This window comes from Sciurus vulgaris (genome assembly GCF_902686455.1).
Source record: "Sciurus vulgaris genome assembly, chromosome: 1".
Classification (NCBI taxonomy): Eukaryota; Metazoa; Chordata; class Mammalia; order Rodentia; family Sciuridae; genus Sciurus; species Sciurus vulgaris.
The window spans coordinates 32,413,878-32,432,648 of record NC_136461.1 but is presented as its reverse complement, the minus strand read 5'-3'; the positions used below and the strand labels follow the sequence as shown (position 1 = coordinate 32,432,648).

Below are 18,771 nucleotides of genomic sequence, written 5' to 3'. Positions count from 1 at the left end.
TGGGAAATGGGATCTGACTTTGAGGGACGAAGAGTCAGAAGCAGAATCCAAGTGAGACCTAGGGCAGGTGCTGCACGGGTAGAGAAATAGGACAAATCAGGAGGCAGATCAGTAGGGCCTGGGGGTGGCTGGATGTGGGGGTAATAGAATCAAAGCTTGTGATGGCACATGAGGTGAGCGCCTCTGGAGCTGGCTGGTGCTGGGTCTCACCTCAAACATGAGCCAGGGCTCAAGTGGCTGCCCAGGGGCTTCAGAGACTGCTCTGTGAGATCCTGTTAGGGAAGTAGGCAATAGGGTCTTCTTCCCAAAGGGGTACCCAGACACTCCTGGATTCTGAGGGAGTGACAGGTGGAAAAGGTGACCCCAGAACTTTTCCCCATATAGGAGTCTTGTGATCCTTCAGGTTCCTTCTACCTTTCCTGGCCAATAGTCAGCTTGGAGCCCCATGTGGCTCCCCTAGGAGGAGAGGACACAAAGCCCCAAAACCACAGCAGAAATGGAAACCCAGGAGCAGCTTCTTTCCAGAAGTGTCAAGTTCCACATTCAGAGGCAGAAGCCTCCTGTCCAGCCTTGGTCTGACCAGGAAGTACTGCTGGTTTGGGGTTGAGAAGATGAGTCAGGGGCAAGGTTGAAGTCCAAGAAACAGGCTCCCCTTGCTTACCCCATGAAGTGGTCTGAGCAGCAGAGGGGCTGGCTCAGGATAAGGTGTGGTACCCCTTATTGTTACCCAGGCAGGACACAACCTAGGATGGGGCTGTGGTAACACCTCTTTACCTGTAGTCCTCTCACCTGCTGCCTGAACACCTCACGGAGAAACCTTAAGACCTCAGCGTCACATCATTCAGCTCGGATAGATAGTTAAGGCTTTACTCAGTACTTATTTTCCTGATCTTTCTCTTCTTGTACTGGGGATTGAGCCCAGGAGGCACTCTACCACTGAACTACATCCCCAGTTCTTTTTATCTTGAGGTCTCCTTAAGTTGCCGAGGCTGGCCTCAAACTTGTGATCCTTTGCCTCGGCTTCCAAGTTGCTGGAATTATAGGTGTGCACCACTGTACCTGGCCTTACTTACTTTCTTTGCATATAATTCAATTTCCATTACTTGACTTCTTGGCAAATTTTAGAAGGAGTGTAGAAAATTGTGTGAGACCAGTCTCTGAAACATGTACGGGTGGGAGAAGACCTTGAGACTATGGACTACAGAAATGAAAAGCCATCAGGCAGAGACAAACATCTCTCCTTGTGCCTCAGGAGAACCCCAAGGACACCACTGTGCTGGAACCCAGCTGGTAGGTCTGGTTATTCAGTGAGAGTGACAGAAGGGAGAAAGACTTCCAATCTGATGGTGGGTCAGGAAAGTTTGGGTCCATGGAGGGGCAAGCATCATTTATCTGTACAGTTCCCTTATCTAGAACAGCTTGTTCTCTGCAGATTCTGATATTAAATGGAGCATTACTGTTCCCAACTAGTCTTCCTCTAGGGTTGGTTTTTGTCCCTTAAAAAACACAAGCACTTTGAGTTTTGTTAAAATCTGCCTTGTCTCTGCTCCCCAGCAGAATTAAGGGCTTCTAGAAGAAGAATCTAAGACCCTTTATTCTGTGGTTCCTGTATTCAACCACAGGTATCCCTGGCATTGACTCTGGTCCTTGTCCTCAGGGAGGGCAAACTCCTGGGAGTCAGGGAACTCTTGTAGCTGGATCTCAAAGGTAGGAGTAACATCATCCAAAGGCAGGGAAGGGTGGAGAAATCGTATGAAGAGTGAAGGTGCGGCCTATGCTTTGAGAGGAAAGGGCAGAGGATGGTAGGCAGGGAGGTTGGATTGATCCCTAGCAGGATCCTTGGTTTTGAATTGTGGCATAAAGGCTTAGTTAGGCTTCTTTGATGGTCTGCAGTGCTTGGGGCCAGTACCAGTGTGTGGTGGGATGACTTTAGGGGTGATAGTGCTAGGCTATGTAGAAGGACTGTAAGTGTATTTCAGTGATTGCTCACAGTACTATGAAGTAGGTATAGACGTGTACCACATAATGACCTTTTGGTCAGTAACAGGCTATGTATACAATGGTGGTTCCATAAGATTATAATGGAGCTGAAGAATTGGTGTGCTGCTATAAACAACCTACTGAGTAGTAAAAAAGCACAGCACATACAATTTAGTACAGTACGTAATACCGTATGTTATGATAATAATAGCAAATGACTGTGTTACTGGTTTATGTGTTTATCCTGTTTTTTATTGTTATTTTAGAGAGTACTCCTTATACTTATTAAAAAAATGTTTGCTGTAAGACAGAGTGCTGTGTTATGCTGGCAACAGCCTCCTGCATCATACGCCCGCCACGTCTCTGTTCTATCAAGAGGTCACATCTAGTGGTTGACCTGCACCATATATAAGTTTTCATTAAGTGTACTCTGTGATGTTTGCACAGCAGTGAAGTTGTCTAATGACACATTTCTCAGAATGTATCCCTGTTGTTAAGTGGTGACTGTATTGCTAACATTTGCAGTTTAGAGATGAGGCCTTTGGAACTCTGATAAAATAACTTGCCCATGGTCACAATGGAAATAAGGAATGGAGCTGAGATCTGAATTTGGAGCCCATGTTCCTAATCACTGTACCGTCTGGCTTCCCTACTCTCCCCTACCAGTTATGCCAACCCCCCAGAGCCTGGCCTCTGCGGAGTCCTCTAGGCTTGACAAGTCCTGGCAGCAGTGCAGGGATGAAGATGGTCAGTGCATCCCAGGGCTATCTCCATTTCCCCTTTGGCAAAAGCAGCTACCCATCACCTCCTCTTCCCCTATGGCCTGAGAGGGGCGGGAGGACCACAAACAGGGATGACAGAGAATGAAGAGTCTGCAGCACATACCTGGGGAGGGTGTCAGGCTGGGTTCACATGAGACTGAATGTGAGCTGCAAGCTGTGAGGGAAGGAGGGGCATGCAGGTTTGAGACTGACCGAAGCCAGGAATCCTCAGATTATATGACTTCAAGTGTGTGTGTGATGGGCTGTGTGCATAGGAAGCTGTTTCTCAGTAGTTGGGCCTGAGCCTGGCTACATGTGTGTTAGATGTGTCTGTGTTGCCCAAGAGCATAGTGAGCATGCTCAGAACCAGGGCTACCTGTGCCAGCCACATCTACCCTCCCAGGGGTGGGGGCAGGGCTTGTGGGCAGGCCTGTACAAGGACAGGTGTCTCCAGTTCCTGGAACCATTTCCCTGTCCGTATCCTTTCCCCAAACCTCCCAGCTGAGCACCTGGAGAGGGGAAGAGGCTATGGGTTCTTCAGGCTAGCCCTGATGGACCAGCCACAAAGGAGTCGGGCCTGGGAGGCAGGAAGTGTCAGCGAGTTTTGTGAAGAGTGGTACGAGTTGGTCATGCCAGGCCCTGAATGCAAAATCAGTGAGTCTGCACTTCCCATAGGGCCACCAGAATGGCAGAACCTGTCTGTCTAGCTGTGCTTCCTCCCCAGCAGGAGGTTGGGGAGAGGCCCTAGGGCAGGAGCTGGGGCCTTAGGGCACCAGGAGCAGAAGAGAGACATGTGGGAAGAAGCATTTTCTCCCTGTATGTCTGCTCTGTGCCTGAACTTGCTCCATCTATCATTTGCCATCATGCTCAGCAAGTCATGTTGAGCATGTGAAACCACAGAGCACTGGGGACCACACCGTGGAGGAAGGCTGAGCACTGGCTTTCAGAGATGGAGTCCAGCCCATACTTCTTGCCTAAGGAAACTCAGCCCCTCCACACCCCCCCCCCCCCAAAAAAAAAAAAAAGGGAGGGATTTGGCTCAAGAACATGGAGTAAGTTTGCAAATCACTGGGCCCTAGGCCCTTCAGCATCCTGTGATAAACTGGAGCCATCTGAGGCTGGGGAGTGTGGGCCCTGGCCTCACCCACCCACCAAAGCTGCTTCTCCCCTGCAGGTGATCGAGGAGTTCTACAACCAGACATGGATCCACCGCTATGGGGAGCCCATCTTGCCCACCACGCTCACCACACTCTGGTCCCTCTCTGTGGCTATCTTCTCCGTCGGAGGCATGATTGGCTCCTTCTCTGTGGGCCTTTTTGTTAACCGCTTTGGCAGGTGAGTAGGAGGGTCCTGGTCCTGCTCTTGGGTAGCCCATGTGTTCCTGTCCAGGGAGTCCTAGCAGGAGGGGCAGGGGGAGACTTGGTGTTAGGGAATCCAGGGACCCACCTGACCTGTGACCCCACCCCCAGGAGGAACTCAATGCTGATGATGAACCTTCTGGCCTTTGTGTCTGCTGTGCTCATGGGCTTCTCGAAACTGGGCAAGTCCTTTGAGATGCTTATCTTGGGCCGCTTCATCATCGGCGTATATTGCGGCCTGACCACAGGCTTCGTGCCCATGTACGTAGGGGAGGTGTCACCCACAGCTCTTCGTGGGGCCCTGGGCACCCTGCACCAGCTGGGCATCGTTGTTGGCATCCTCATTGCTCAGGTAAGCCAGGGCTGGGTCTGCCTGCCTAGCACTGCCCCCATCCATAGCTTTAGTGGTCCTCAGGTCTGCGTCCAGCAGGGCAGAGCTTCAACTAGACTTCCACCCAGCCTTCTAGAGCCCTGCAGAGGACAGCGTCATGCTTCTCAGGTCCCAGAGAACACAATGCCACTTGCAAACCTCCCACGGGCCTCCCTCACCAAGGAGCATTCCCTCCGGCTTCTCGTTCTTTCTTCTCACTCTGAGCCTCCAACCACAGGGGACCCCACTGTTTGCTCAACATGCTGGGATCTCTCATGCCTCCAACTGGCAGGCCCTCATGCACACTGTACCTCTCATCAGAAGGCTCCTCTGTCTGTTCCCAGAGTCTGCCTATGAGAGAGTAGCAGCCAGCACACTCTGTGCCAGACACATCTGTAGCCTTGTCATGTGCCCTCCCAGTAACGTGGTATTAGGTCCTACTTTCCCATGTTACAGATGAGGAAATTCATGTTCAGTGAGGTCAAGCCTCACTTTAGTGGCAGAACCTCCATAACTGGAGCACCTTCCCTAAAACAGTGGCTGATACCAAGCAGGGAAGGCAACTGTGGTGGGATGGCATGGGAATAGGGACCAGGACAGGGGCGCTCACAGCCCCTGCTTCCCCCAGGTGTTCGGCCTGGACTCCATCATGGGCAACGAGGAACTGTGGCCCTTATTGCTGAGCGTCATCTTCATCCCAGCCCTGATGCAGTGCATCCTGCTGCCCTTCTGCCCTGAGAGCCCCCGCTTCCTGCTCATCAACCGCAACGAGGAGAATCGGGCCAAGAGTGGTACGGGCCGGGCCCTGCCCTCCTCCCTGCCCCATGAGTCCTGGCTTTTTCCCCCACTCTGAGCCACCCACCTTCTCTCTTGTCCCACTAGTGCTGAAGAAGCTGCGTGGGACGGCCGATGTGACCCGTGACCTGCAGGAGATGAAGGAGGAGAGTCGGCAGATGATGCGGGAGAAGAAGGTCACCATCCTGGAGTTGTTCCGCTCACCCGCCTACCGCCAGCCCATCCTCATCGCCGTGGTGCTGCAGCTGTCCCAGCAGCTGTCGGGCATCAATGCTGTGAGTGCCCCTGCCCACCCCTTCCTGTGGCTCCAGCCAAGCCCCGGGCTCAAGTGTGTGCTGTGAATTAAGTCCCCAAAAAAACACAATAAGCAAGCATCTGCCAGAGAAGCTTCCCTTCAGAGCCAAAAGCCTTAAGGTCACTGGTGCAGTGTCATCTGAGAAGTATTTGTCCCCTTCATTCCTTACTCACCCTCTATCTCGAACCTACTGGTACATTGGCAGAGGAAGGGCCACAGCACCTAGCCAAACCCCAGTGGTCTCTCTCTGGCAGGTGTTCTACTACTCCACCAGCATCTTCGAGAAAGCGGGAGTGCAGCAGCCTGTGTATGCCACAATCGGCTCGGGGATCGTCAACACAGCCTTCACTGTCGTATCGGTGAGTCTTTGCTTATTGTTGGTCAGCAGCCAGGGTACAGCTCAGGGCCTCAGGGACCCATGATAGAACTGACAGCATTTACTGGGAGCCAGCATGTGTCATGTGCTCCCTAAGTGTTCTCTCATTTCATCCTCAACATCTTGTGAGGTTCATTACTATAAGCTGACATGGACGCTCTCCAAAGTTCACAGCCAGGATGCTCAGCTGTCTGGTCACTAGGGTCACCTCTCACCCCCTGTACTGCTGCTGGGTTCCAGAGCCAGCTTTCTACCCTGCACCCTCTTATCTGGCCCCAGATGGAGCCTCAGAAAGGAGGTGGTGCTATCTTCCCCTAGTTTGTGTAGTACCATGTAGCTTTCCCCACTGTTGGCTAAACCCTGGGTGGTGAGCTCTGAGAGACACCAGGCAGGGGTGACCCTGACACTCCTCTCTCTGCCCACAGCTGTTTGTGGTGGAACGAGCTGGCCGGCGGACCCTGCACCTAATAGGCCTGGCTGGCATGGCAGGCTGTGCTGTGCTCATGACCATCGCCCTGGCGCTGCTGGTGAGTGGCCACGTCCTGGAGGATGAAGTGGGGTGAGGACCTGGGAAGTCCATCTAAGCTTAAATACCAAAGTGCCTGTCAGCCCCAGCCTGACAGGCTAGGTGGGGACTGAACACTTCCTGGTTCCGCTCCCTGGGCCGGGGCCTGATCTTCCGGTTCCTTTCACCCCACTCACTTTAGGTCTTAAGCTTTCTCCTCCTTCCTTGACAGTTTCTCAACATGGCACCTCTGGCCTCAGACCTATGCTCTCATCTCCCCAGAGAAATGCCTGTCCAATATTAAACCTTTCAAAGCTTTTACCTGTAGCCTCAGTTCATCTTCACAACCCTAAAAGTATGACCCTCCCCACCACAGAGTTGCAGAAACACACCTGTCTCACACAGCTCACACAACTCATAGGTGCAATTCAGCCATTACAGGTTGAGTGTCCATTACCTGAAATGCCCAGACCAGAAGTGTTTGGGATTTCAGATATTTTTGGGTTTTTGAATATGTACACATACATAATGAGCGTTCTTAAAGAAGGGACTCATGTGAAAACATGAAATTCAATTTTCATATGCACCTTTTATACAATTTATATAATACTTTTATACAATATATATGAAATTTTATACAATACTTTTAGTGTGCCTGCACTTGACTATGACCAGTCACTATGTGAAGTCAGATATGGAATTCTCCATTTGCAGTATCACGTCAGCAGTGCTCAAAAAGCATGATTTGGAGCATTTTGAATTTCAGAGTTTCAGATTAGGGATACTTAACCTGTATTCCCACTTCATAGGTAAGGAAACCTAAGTCCCATGTCAGATAAATGATCAATCTCAGCTGTGCTGGCCCAATCCTGTGACTGACTACTGTGATTACCTGTACCAGGCACTCACATGCACAAACACTCATCTGTCAACCTCTGTGCATTACACTCTTAAAACTAAATATAAGGGGTGGTAAGAATGGAGGAAGGAAGGACTGTATAGAGGGAAAAGAGGGGTGGGAGGGGTGGGGGGGGAAGGGAAAAAAATAACAGAATGAATCAAACAATATTGCCCTATGTAAATTTATGATTTTTAATTAAAATAAATAAATAATAAAAAGAAAAAAAAAACTAAATATAGGCTTGGGAAAATCAGGGGACAATGAACAACAGATCTAAGATCTGAACCAAAGTTCTTAACTTTTCTATCATGGCCTCCTACAAAGAATGATTATATGCAGAATCATGTTTATTCCACGCCAGCTTTAGCTGGGCATCTTACAAACCAAGACCCAACACAAGGTACCCATGGCATATGGTATATCCTGAATCAGCCCCCTAGGCTTCCTGCCTTCCAGCCCAGAGCTGGGGCCCTTGGAGCTTATTTCCTCGAAGGAGTCATTACAACCCAGTCTAACCTCTACCCCACACCCCAAATTCCTCAACAGGAGCAGCTGCCCTGGATGTCCTATCTGAGCATTGTGGCCATTTTTGGTTTTGTGGCCTTCTTTGAAGTGGGTCCTGGCCCAATCCCATGGTTCATTGTGGCCGAACTCTTCAGCCAGGGTCCTCGCCCAGCTGCAGTTGCTGTTGCTGGCTTCTCCAACTGGACCTCAAATTTCATTGTGGGCATGTGCTTCCAGTATGTGGAGGTAAGAATCCCCATTGCTCTGTCCTCACCATTTTATCTTCTGCATGTATGACCTCATGTGCAAAGTGCTTTCCCAACATAAGTCAGGAATCATGCTGAGGAAGCTAGGGCTCAGAAGTCCAGGTTACCTGGCTGTGAACACTGACCTCAGTTCTAGGTTCTTCCCTTAGTGTTGAAAGACATTCTGGAGCCTGTCACATGCCAGGTATAAACATGGTCTCATTTAATTATTATAGCATCCCTGGGTAGTACATGGATAAGTTCCCTTTATAAGATCAGAGGCCCAGAGGTAAAGTGATTTATCCAAAGTCCTACATGACAGGAATGTAGGTCATGATTTCTAACATGTCTGTGTATTTTCCAGCAATTGTGTGGTCCCTACGTCTTCATCATCTTCACTGTGCTCCTGGTTCTGTTCTTCATCTTCACCTACTTCAAAGTTCCCGAGACTAAAGGCCGGACCTTCGATGAGATTGCTTCTGGCTTCCGGCAGGGAGGAACTAGCCAAAGTGACAAGACACCTGAAGAGCTATTCCACCCTCTAGGGGCCGATTCCCAAGTGTGAGGTGCTCCACACCCCCAGCCCGGCCTGTTCCCAACAGCCCCAAGAATTTCTCTGGAGCACAGACAACTAACTGGACAAGACTTCCAAACTGACAGATCTCAGCCAAGCCGGGCCTGGGGCTCCTTTCTTCAGCCAGCAATGATGTCCAGCAGAATATTCAGGACTTTAATGGCTCCAGGATTTTAACGAAAGCAAGACTGTTGCTCAAATCTATTCAGACAAGCAACAGGTTTTATAATTTTTTTTATTACTGATTTTGTTATTATTTTTTTATCAGCCAGAGTCTCTTGTCCCCACACCCCAGGCTTCACCCTGAATGGCTCAGTGCCTGAGGGTGGGGGCCAAGCCCTGTTCAGACACTTGCCTTCTTCACCAAGCTAATCTGTAGGGCTGGACCTATGATCAAGGACACACTAATTGAACTATGAACTACAAGGCTTCAACCCCAAGAGGTGGTTGTGGCCACCCCTTTCTGCAGACCTTAGGGATCGGGCTCCATTTTAGGATTTGCCCATTCCCATCTCTTCCTACCCAACCACTCAAATTAATTTCCTTGCCTGAGACCAGTTGGGAGCACTGGAGTGCAGGGAGGAGAGGGGAAGGCCAAACTGGGCTGTCAGGTTCTAGTCTCCTGTGCACTGAGGGCCAGACGATCACCATGAGAGAAGGGCCGTGGGAGGCTGAGAACTCACTGCTGAAGAAAACATGGACACTCCTGCCCTGCTGTGTATAGATGGAAGATATTTATATATTTTTTTGGGTTGTCAATATTAAATACAGACACTAAGTTATAGTATATCTGGACAAACCAACTTGTAAATACACCAACACACTCCTTCTGTAACTTACCTAAACAGATATAAATGGCTGGTTTTTAGAAACATGGTTTTGAAATGCTTGTGAATTCAGGGTAGAGATGTTTGGATGGGAATGAGAGCAACAAGCTGCAACCACTGCAGAGGCTTGGGACTTTGGCTCAGGATTCTGTCTCTTCTAAGTACTTCTGGGTAGTGCCCTTTATTTCTCAAAAAGTCTGTATGATCTCTTTTACCCAAAGAAAAATCCAATTTCTTGATCTTGGTATTCAAGGTATTCCTATCATGTATGTGATAGCTGGAGTTCAAATAATGATAGCTCTGTGACAACCACGATGGTCAGGCTTGATATGAATTATCTCAAATGTGAAGTAGGTGCCTGAATCTTTTTTTTTTTTTTTTTTTTTTTTTTCGGTGCTGGGGATCAAACCCAGGGCCTTGTGCTTGCAAGACAAGCACTCTACTGACTGAGCTCTCTCTCCAGCCCAGGTGCCTGAATCTTCATGTGACAGGCTCAAAGAAGTTATGTGCCTGAAGTCTGACAGCAAATATGTTTAAAACCCTTGCTTTAAACAATCACACTTCACAACCCCTTCCCCATGCCCCACCCTCCAGACAAAAATGAACTGGTTTTTTTTTTTTTTTTTTTTTTTGCTGTAAGCCCAGTGAATTTTCAAGCTGCATTGATCTGTGTCTTCTGGAATTTTCCCCTTTGGTTCAAGCTTGTATGCTACTACCTCCTCTTTCATCCCTGAATTTTAAGAGCATTCATCTATCTGTTCCTTTCCTGTGACACTGTGCCCTTCTACTCTTATCACAAATCCAAATTTCTTCCACCTGTCCGAATTTCCTGGAAAGAAGTTGACCTGGTCTGTCTGGGTCTGAACTATTGAACAGGCAGGCACTCAGAAAATACCTGAGATAAAGCACAAAGGACATTTATCTCTAGAGACTCAGCTGACAAAACCTAAGGATAATACGCTTCCATAAATGCACAAGGGCAAAACTATAAAAACTGGTATAAAGAGGTCTTAAGAAAGGGGTGAGAAGGAAAAACAGGTACTTGGTAAATGGAAGTGTCTGTGTATCACCATTAAGTAAAGAGACTGTATGAGAACTCTCCATCGCCATTTCAGAAATGAGGAACAGGGCTGAGAAAGGATGTGCCTTGCCTGAGCATGGGGGCCAGGTGGTTAACCGATGGGGGAGCTGGGGCCAGGTGAGGGGAAGCTTTATCATGTGTTCCCAAAAGCCTTCTGTTGGAAGGACTTATCTCCGTAAGCTTTACGGGCGAGTGAGGTTTCCGGAGGGGCAGTGCAAGCGAGGCCAGGGACCGATCCTACGGCGCTACTTACCGGCTGTTCCCACCGGCTCATAAAGGAGGGGGTGGGAACAGGCGGGAGGAGCGCGGCAGGGGGTAAACACCGTCAAAAAGATGGCACAAGGGGCTCGTCCCGCTCCCCTCGCGTCCACGGGCCTCGAAGGCCGACAGAATCAGGACTCACCCATCCCAGGGGTCGAGGCCTGGGTGTGAAAAGACACGAAACCCCACTCCCCAATCCGTTTTGCACGGAGCCGGAGCCGACACTCCCGAACGCCGCCATTCCCCAAAATGAGGGGACGCGCAGGCGCGGGGAGCGCAGCTCGCCCCCAGCCGCGGCCCAGAATGCTCTGGGAAGCGCGGCTTCCGGAACCCAACGCCCTCCCTGTGGGGGCTGCAACCTCCCCCAGTGTGGAAGATCTGGGGCCAGGGTCCATCCTCCCCAAACCCTGTGGCTCGGAGCCCGGCCCCGCCGAGGCGCGCCGACTCCCTGAGACTACTCCGGTCGACTCGTCGGGGGGCGGGGCCAAGGCAGTGTCTCCACCAATCAGAGTCGAGGTGGGGCGCGGGCGCGGTCTGCTGCAGACGCACCCAACCCAACGCAAGGCTTCCGGAGGTGCGGTTCTCAGCCGGAGGGAGGGACGTGGCTGTTCAGCGCCACACGTCCTGGGGAGTGTCGCTCACAGGTGACTTCTACGCATCAGGTGACTTCTAGAGGGTAAATAGGTAACGGAGCTGCTCCCCGACCCCCTTTCTTTCCCCATCGGTCCTGAGTTTCGATTGATGCTTTATCTGAAATCCTAGGCTCCAAGTCTCTCCACAGCGTCCTGTATTTCCTCCATCAAAGACCTCTCCTTAAAGTGTAGGGTTTGTTTCCACCCCAGAATCTGGTCGAGATTGTTGAATGAATGGACTAGAGACTTAAAAGAACTTGCATAATCTTAGTTCTTCCAGGGCGGTTTTAGGCAGAAAATCCAACTGAGAACTAATAAAGAATATTTATCCTCTTTTGTCAGAACTGCATTTTAAATGACTCCTTTCTCACTCTATGATTTTTATTTCTTAAGTTCCCTACAAATCGGACACCTCTGTCCATTGAGTTGTGGGCCATGCATCCTCTTTCCCAGGATCACTGCAGCAACTTCTTCACTCTTCTCTCTGCTTCCTGACATTTTCCTCCTTGTTCTCCACACTACAATTTTAATGATCTTTCTAAATTGCAAATTAGTTATGTCTCTCTCACACATATTACTGGGTCCCCATTTCCCTCACGATGTCCATCTCTTTCTAAGCCTGGGAACTCAAGGCCACTCATGATCAGTCTCTTACTTCTGTCCCCTCTTCACCCCCATAACCTGCAGTCATCAGCCACTCTATCTTCTGACCTCCACATTCTCCTTCCTCACTGGGTCTTTGGGATCCTCTCTGCACATATTGCCCTCCTCACTACTACTGTTTTCCACCAGGTGATCACACCTGGTCACAGCCCAAGGAGTGATCCACTGGGGAAATTACCAGTTGGGGACCACGCTCATCCATTAATTGGCACGCTGCTGCCAACTAGTGGTTCTTGAGTGAACTCTTAGGTCAGGGCAGGATTTAACATCAACCTTTCAGGTGTCAGGGAGAATAGAAGCAACCCTTGACAGACTATGAGACTACTACAACAAATATATTTGTTCACCATGTCCCTGGCACCCCAAGTGACTTGACCAAAACAGTATTCTTATCATAATACTCTATGGCTTAATGTTCCATGCTGTCTCATGAAAAAGCCCAATTCTTCAACTATGTTCTGGCCTCACAGACCATATCTCCCAATTTGCTCCTTCAACACCCTAAGTTCCAGCCAAACAGACTATTTAGTAGTTCCTAGATTGCTGCTCCCTATAACTGTCTTACTTAAAACTTTATGTTCAAGCTTCTTTCTCCTTGTTTTCCTCTCCATAGGTTGTCTGGTCTCAAAAGGCCAAATTAAATGTCATTTTCTCTGTGAAATATTTCCTTCAACTGTTACTTAACTGAGTGCACACTTTTTGCCAAGCATTCTATGTTACTCGGTGTCTTAGCAACAACATGGCTTCTCGAGTCAGAAACAGATGATTTCAACTTCCTGCTCTGTTACTTAGCTGACTAACCTTGGGAGAGTCACTTCACTTTTCCAATCTTCAGTTTCCTCATCTGGTGTGATACAAAGGTGAAATAAGCTATGTGTAATGCAGGTATCAGCTGGAGTTACACACTGCAATCCCTCTTCCTCATGTTTCAGAAAGTCTAGAACTCACCACAGTGGTTTCTATGAATTCCCAGGAATCTCCATTTTTTTAAGGTCCTCTCTAGTTTTGGTGGTTGGCATCCCCTAAAACCACCTTCTGCAGGGTCCCCAGTGTAAACTGTTACCTGTTATGAAACCGAAATCTTTTCCTTAGTTTCATTTCATTTGTTTACTGAGCACCTACCTGGTGCCAGGGATGCAGCAATAAGAAAAAAGAAAGATTCATATTCATGGAACTTGCATTCTGTTAATAAAATATAATAAAAGAGTTAGATGGTGATCTGTGTTATGAGGGTAAAAGTCAATTTAGGAATAGAGAGGATGATGGATTGTCAGGGCCATGATGGGGTTAGGGGTCAGTTTTAGATGAAATCACTTGAAAACCCTCCCTAAGGGTCAAAGATCTGAATGAAGTAAGACATACACATATCTTAGGAGAAAGCCTTCTAGTAAGTTCACCAGTGGCTAAAGCAGAACCTTATTTGGTGTATTGGAGGAACAGCAAGGAGACCAAGCAACTGGACTAGGGTGACATGTAATTGAGGTAAGAAAGGCTCCATGTAGAGCCTCATAGATCACATGAGAACTTTGGTTTTAATTTCAATGCCGATGGGAAATCACTGGAGAACATTGGCCATAGTAGTGACCCAATGTGATTTACATTTTTAGAGGATAATCTGGATGCTGTAAACTGTAAGGGAGCAAAAACAGAAATGGGAATGCTATTCTCAAGCATTTGCTGTTGTCCAGGTGAGAGACAATGGCATCTTGTCTCAGGTAATAGCAACAAGTAGATGTGGTCAGAGTGAGGATTTATTTTGATGTTTCAGCCAACAGGATTTGCTGATGAGATCTCAAACTGTGAGGTTTGAGAAAAAGAGAGAAATAAAGAATAGCTGAATTAACTGAATGAATGGTGGTGGTGCTAACTGGAAATAGGAGTCTTGAGGAAGGGTTTTGGAGGAAAAAAATGTTTTGGATGTGTTGAGTTGATACCTATCAGATCTTCAAGTAAAGACATCGAGTAGGCAGTTGAATATCTTGGTGGGTGAAATTTACATAAACCTTTATGAAAAGTTTGAGGGAGAAAGGATTCAAATCACAGCAACATAACCTAAAATTGAATTTTAGTGACCTCAGTCCCTTTGTCTCGTCCTCACCACAGGCCTCAGCTGCAACCAGTTTGTCCCTCTCCCTACCTAAGTATGAAAGGCCTTGACTGATGCTTTGAAGTGATAGCTGGTCAGGTAAGGACCTGTCCGTTTAAATTCCTGGGCTGTCCTTTACCCAGTTTTTGCCAAGAAGCAGAGGAACCACAGTTCTCTCCTTACTAAAATTTGCAATCTCTTGCAAAAGTTATCCCCTACATGTTTGCATTAAGCAGTGAGTGAGGCAAAAATCTAAGGGTATTTATTAAATGATAGTGAATTTCTTTTCTTCTTGAATTCAATGTTTTTGTCCCATTCTTGTTCTAATAGACTGGCCTCCACTGCCTCATAGATAAAGGGCTTCCTTTTGATTTAAGACTCAAGAGGAAAGTGGTGGTGATCCTAAGATATGAGTTCTTTCATCTTCCTTCACTGTCTCAAAACAGATTTCTTATCTTTCTTTCTCCTAGATTAGTTATCTTCAAACCTTTTTGCTCATATACTCCCTAAAAAGAATTTTGGAAAACTGTACCTCTGCAAATTTTTAGAAAATTTTTTCATCCTAAATTCAAATATTTGCCAGGAATTTAATTTCTGGTATGTGATATTGTCATTAAAAAAAACTGTTATGCTGTTCTCCTAAATATATCCAATAATATACCACAGTGATATGCTATCCTGATCTACAAGATATTAGATCTTCTACATATTTTGTTATATTTACACCTAAGTATTTTAGATTTCACAGTGTTCGTGTGAACGGTAATATTGTAATTTCAACTTCCACTTGTTCATCGTTAGGGCTATGGTATGGATGTTGTATGTCCTGCAAAGGCCCATGTGTTAAATAAAAGTGTGATCCCCAGAGTGGTGCTATTGGGAGATGGTAGAACTTTTGAGAGGTGAGGCCTAGAAGGAGGTCCTTAAGTCACTGGGATATGCCCTGAAAGGGAATTGTGGGACCCAGGCCACTTCCTCTTTTTCTTTTGCTCCCTAGCTTATAATAAAAGTGGGTTTGCTTTGCCATGCACTCCCACCATTGCAATATGGCACTCCATCAGAGGCCCAAAGCAATGGGTCTACCCAGTTTTGTACTAGAATCTTTAATATATGAGCCAAAAGAAACCTTTCATTTTATAATTGAATTATCTAGAATATTTTGTTATAGTGACAGAAAGCTTACTTGTGTATAGCAAAGCAATTGACTTTTGTATGTTAACCTTTTACCCGCAAACTTACTATGATCATTTATTAGTTCCAAAAGTTTTTGTGTTGTTGTTGATTCTTTAGGATTTTCTACTTAGTTGATCTTGTTATCTGCAAACAAAGACATTTTTATTTCTTTCTTCTCAACCTACATATTTTTAGTTCCTTTTCTTGTCTCATTGCGTGAGCTAGGACATCCTGTACAATGTCGAAAAGGAGTGGTAAGAGGGGACAACCTTTCCTTGTTCCTGATCTTAACCATAAAGCTACAAATTTCTCACTGTTGAGTGTGTATTGACTATAGAGTTTTCATATACATTATTAAGTTGGTGAAATTTCCCTCTATTGTTAGTTTACTGAGTTTTTGCATGAATCAATGTTGTATTTCTGTCAAATACTTTTTATGTATCCACTGATATGATCATATGATTGTTCTTCCTTAAACAATTAAATTAATTGATTTTTAAATGTTATGCCAGCCTCACATACCTGAAATAAATCCCACTTTTTATAATGTATCATTGTTATTGTACATCTTTGGGTTCAATTTGCTAATATTTTGTTGAGAATTTTTACATCTGTATTCATAAGAGCTATTGGTCTGTAGTTTTCTTTTCCTGTAATGTCTTTTTCTGGTTTGATATTAAGGTAATTCCGGCCTCATAGAATGAGTTAGGAAATCTTACATCTGCTTCTGTGTCCTGGAAAAGATATAGAGATTTGGTATAATTCCTCCTTAAACGGTTGGGAGAATTCACCAATTCTTCATGCTTTCTCTTTGGGGAATTTATTAATTATCAATTCAGTTTCTAGAACAGATATAGGACTGTTCACATCATCTATTTCTGTTTCATGAGTTTTAACAGTGTCAAAGAGTTGATCTATTTCATCCAGGTTATCCAATATGTGGGCATAGAGTTGCTCATAGTATTTCCTGATTATCCTTCTAACTTCCGTGAGATTTGTACTAATGTTCTTTCTTCCATTTCTGATATTAGTATTTTGTATCTTCTCTCTCTCTCTCTCTCTCTCTTTTTTTTCTTAGTTAGGCTGACTAAAGACTCATCAATTTTACTGACTTATACAAAGAACAAGCTTATGGTTTTGTTGATTTTTTTTGTCTATTGATTTCACAATTTTAATTTCATTGATATGTGATCTAACTTTTATGATTACTTTTCCCCTGCTTACTTTGGATTTAGTTTGCTCTTTTTTTTCTAGTTTTCTAAGGTAGAATCATAATTTATTGATTTTAGAACTCCTTTTCTTTTTTAAAATTGTTTTAGTTGTAGATGGACACAATACCTTTATCTTATTTATTTTTTTATGTGGTACTGAGAATTGAACCCAGTGCCCCACACATGCTAGGCAAGCACTCTACCACTGAGCTGCTACCCCAGCCCCAGAACTTCTTTTCTAATATATGCATTTATTACTATAAATTTCTAAGTACAGCTTTTTCTACATCCTATAAATTTTGATGAGTTTTATTCAGTTGAAAACATTTAAAATGTCTGTAGAAACTTCTTTATTGCCCCATGTGTTATTTAGAAGTGTGCTATTTAACCTGCAAGTATTTGGGGATTCTCCAGTTATATTTTTTTTTTGTAGTTTAATATCTTTGTGCTCTGAGAACAGACATTATATGATTACTACTCTTTTAAATTTGTTAGGGTGTGTTATGTAGCCCTGACTATAGTATATCTTGATAAATATTCCATGTGAATTTGAGCTGTGTATTCTGCTGTTGTCAGATGATGTAGTCTATACATGTCAATTATATCTAGTTGATTGATGGCGTTGAATTCTAGAATATCCTAATTGACTTTCCACCTGTTTAGTATCTGTCCATTTCTGTTAGAGGAGTATTAAATCCATCAACTATAATAGTAGATCCATCTATTTCTTTTTTTTTTTTTTTTTGGAGGGAATTTCTTTTTACTTTAAAAAACAAAACCAAAACAAAACAAAACAAATGTGGGGCACAAAAAGAGCTCAAAAGACAACACCGTGTTGACAAAATTAAGCCATATGAAAGCATTTTGTGCTAGGACGATTTGTTTAGAAGTTTCTTATTGGCTTACTTTGCCTACCCTCAAAGGAAAGACACCTCTCTACTCTCAGACTTGCTCTAAAAAGTTTCTTTTATCAGAATGCTAAATTAGTGAGATTCTCATGCTATTATTCTAAAGTGCAAAAACAAGTTAAGATCCCAACTTTAGATCCATCTATTTCTTCCTGCAGTCCTACCAGTTTTTGCCTCCTGTATTTTGGTACTCTTGTTAGGCATGTACACATGAAGAATTGTTATATTTTCTTGGAGTATTACCTCTATTATGTAATAGCTCTCTCTTTTTTTCTTTTTTCTTTTTCTTTTTTTTTTTTTTTTTTTGGTACTGGGGGTTGGACCCAAGGTGCTTTACCACTGAGCTATATCCCCAGTAACCTTTTAATTATTTTTTATTTTGAAATTGGATCTTGCTATTTGTTAGCTCTTTTTGTTATGGTAAACAAAATACCTGATAAGAAAAGTTAAAGAGGAAAAAGTTTATGTTGGCTCACAATTTCAGAGGTACAGTCCATGGTCAGCCTACTCCATAGCTCTGGGCCCTGATAGAGGCCCAGAAGTAGAACGTCATGGGATAGGACATCATGGCAGAAGGGCATGACAGAGGAAGACAACTGAAAACATGGCTGCCAGGAAGCAGAAAAAGTTCCCATCACTAGCGACAAAATATAAACTCCAAAATCACACCCCCAGTGACCTGTTTCTTCCAACCACACCTACCTACCTACAGAAAATGAAACCAGAATTTTGAGATGAAACTCAATTCTCTGCTTCTGCTGGTAGGTGAGGTCTGCATAAGTTGCAGGTCTCTGCAGCTGAAAAACATGTTATATCTCTTAACGGTAGGCTATGGCCCCTAGTGTTGCAGCAGACCCCAGCAGCTCATTGTCAATTTCTTTTCTCTGGGTTCTTGTCTCACAAATTCAAAGAATGAAATCCAGAGACCACGTGAGTGAGTGTAAGAGTAAGATTTATTCAAGTATGCATAGAAATGGAACTCCTGCAGAGCAAGAAGGGACCCAGTGGGGGTTGCCTACCTAGTCTAGGGGTTTGTATAGCACTTGGCTCAATATTATGGGTTCCAACTTATGCTAATCAAGGTTTGAAAAAGTACCAATGCTACTGGTCCAAATTTATGCTAATTAGTATTTGGAGAAGTACTAATGCTTTTGGTTAACTATAAAGACCAAACTTCCATTCATTCAGGTCTGCCCCCCTTCCATTTTCTTGCTACTCCTCTGCAATCATAGCTTCCCAACAGGTTGAGATCTGTGGATCATGCA

At 45.4% G+C, this 18,771-nt stretch overlaps 1 protein-coding gene across 2 annotated transcripts in view; it reads left to right on the top strand.

The window, feature by feature from the left end:
• SLC2A1 (solute carrier family 2 member 1) overlaps window positions 1-9,538 on the top strand; it is a 29,894-nt gene extending 20,356 nt beyond the window's left edge. For both annotated transcript variants that reach the window (XM_079141499.1, XM_079141500.1), the window contains exons 3-10: window positions 3,916-4,076; window positions 4,211-4,451; window positions 5,098-5,260; window positions 5,352-5,539; window positions 5,814-5,918; window positions 6,361-6,462; window positions 7,888-8,091; window positions 8,455-9,538. In XM_079141499.1, the coding sequence (XP_078997625.1) occupies window positions 3,916-4,076; window positions 4,211-4,451; window positions 5,098-5,260; window positions 5,352-5,539; window positions 5,814-5,918; window positions 6,361-6,462; window positions 7,888-8,091; window positions 8,455-8,655 (1,365 nt within the window). In that variant the 3' untranslated portion in view covers window positions 8,656-9,538. The remainder of the gene's footprint in view (window positions 1-3,915; window positions 4,077-4,210; window positions 4,452-5,097; window positions 5,261-5,351; window positions 5,540-5,813; window positions 5,919-6,360; window positions 6,463-7,887; window positions 8,092-8,454) is intronic.
• The last annotated feature ends 9,233 nt before the right edge of the window (window positions 9,539-18,771 follow it).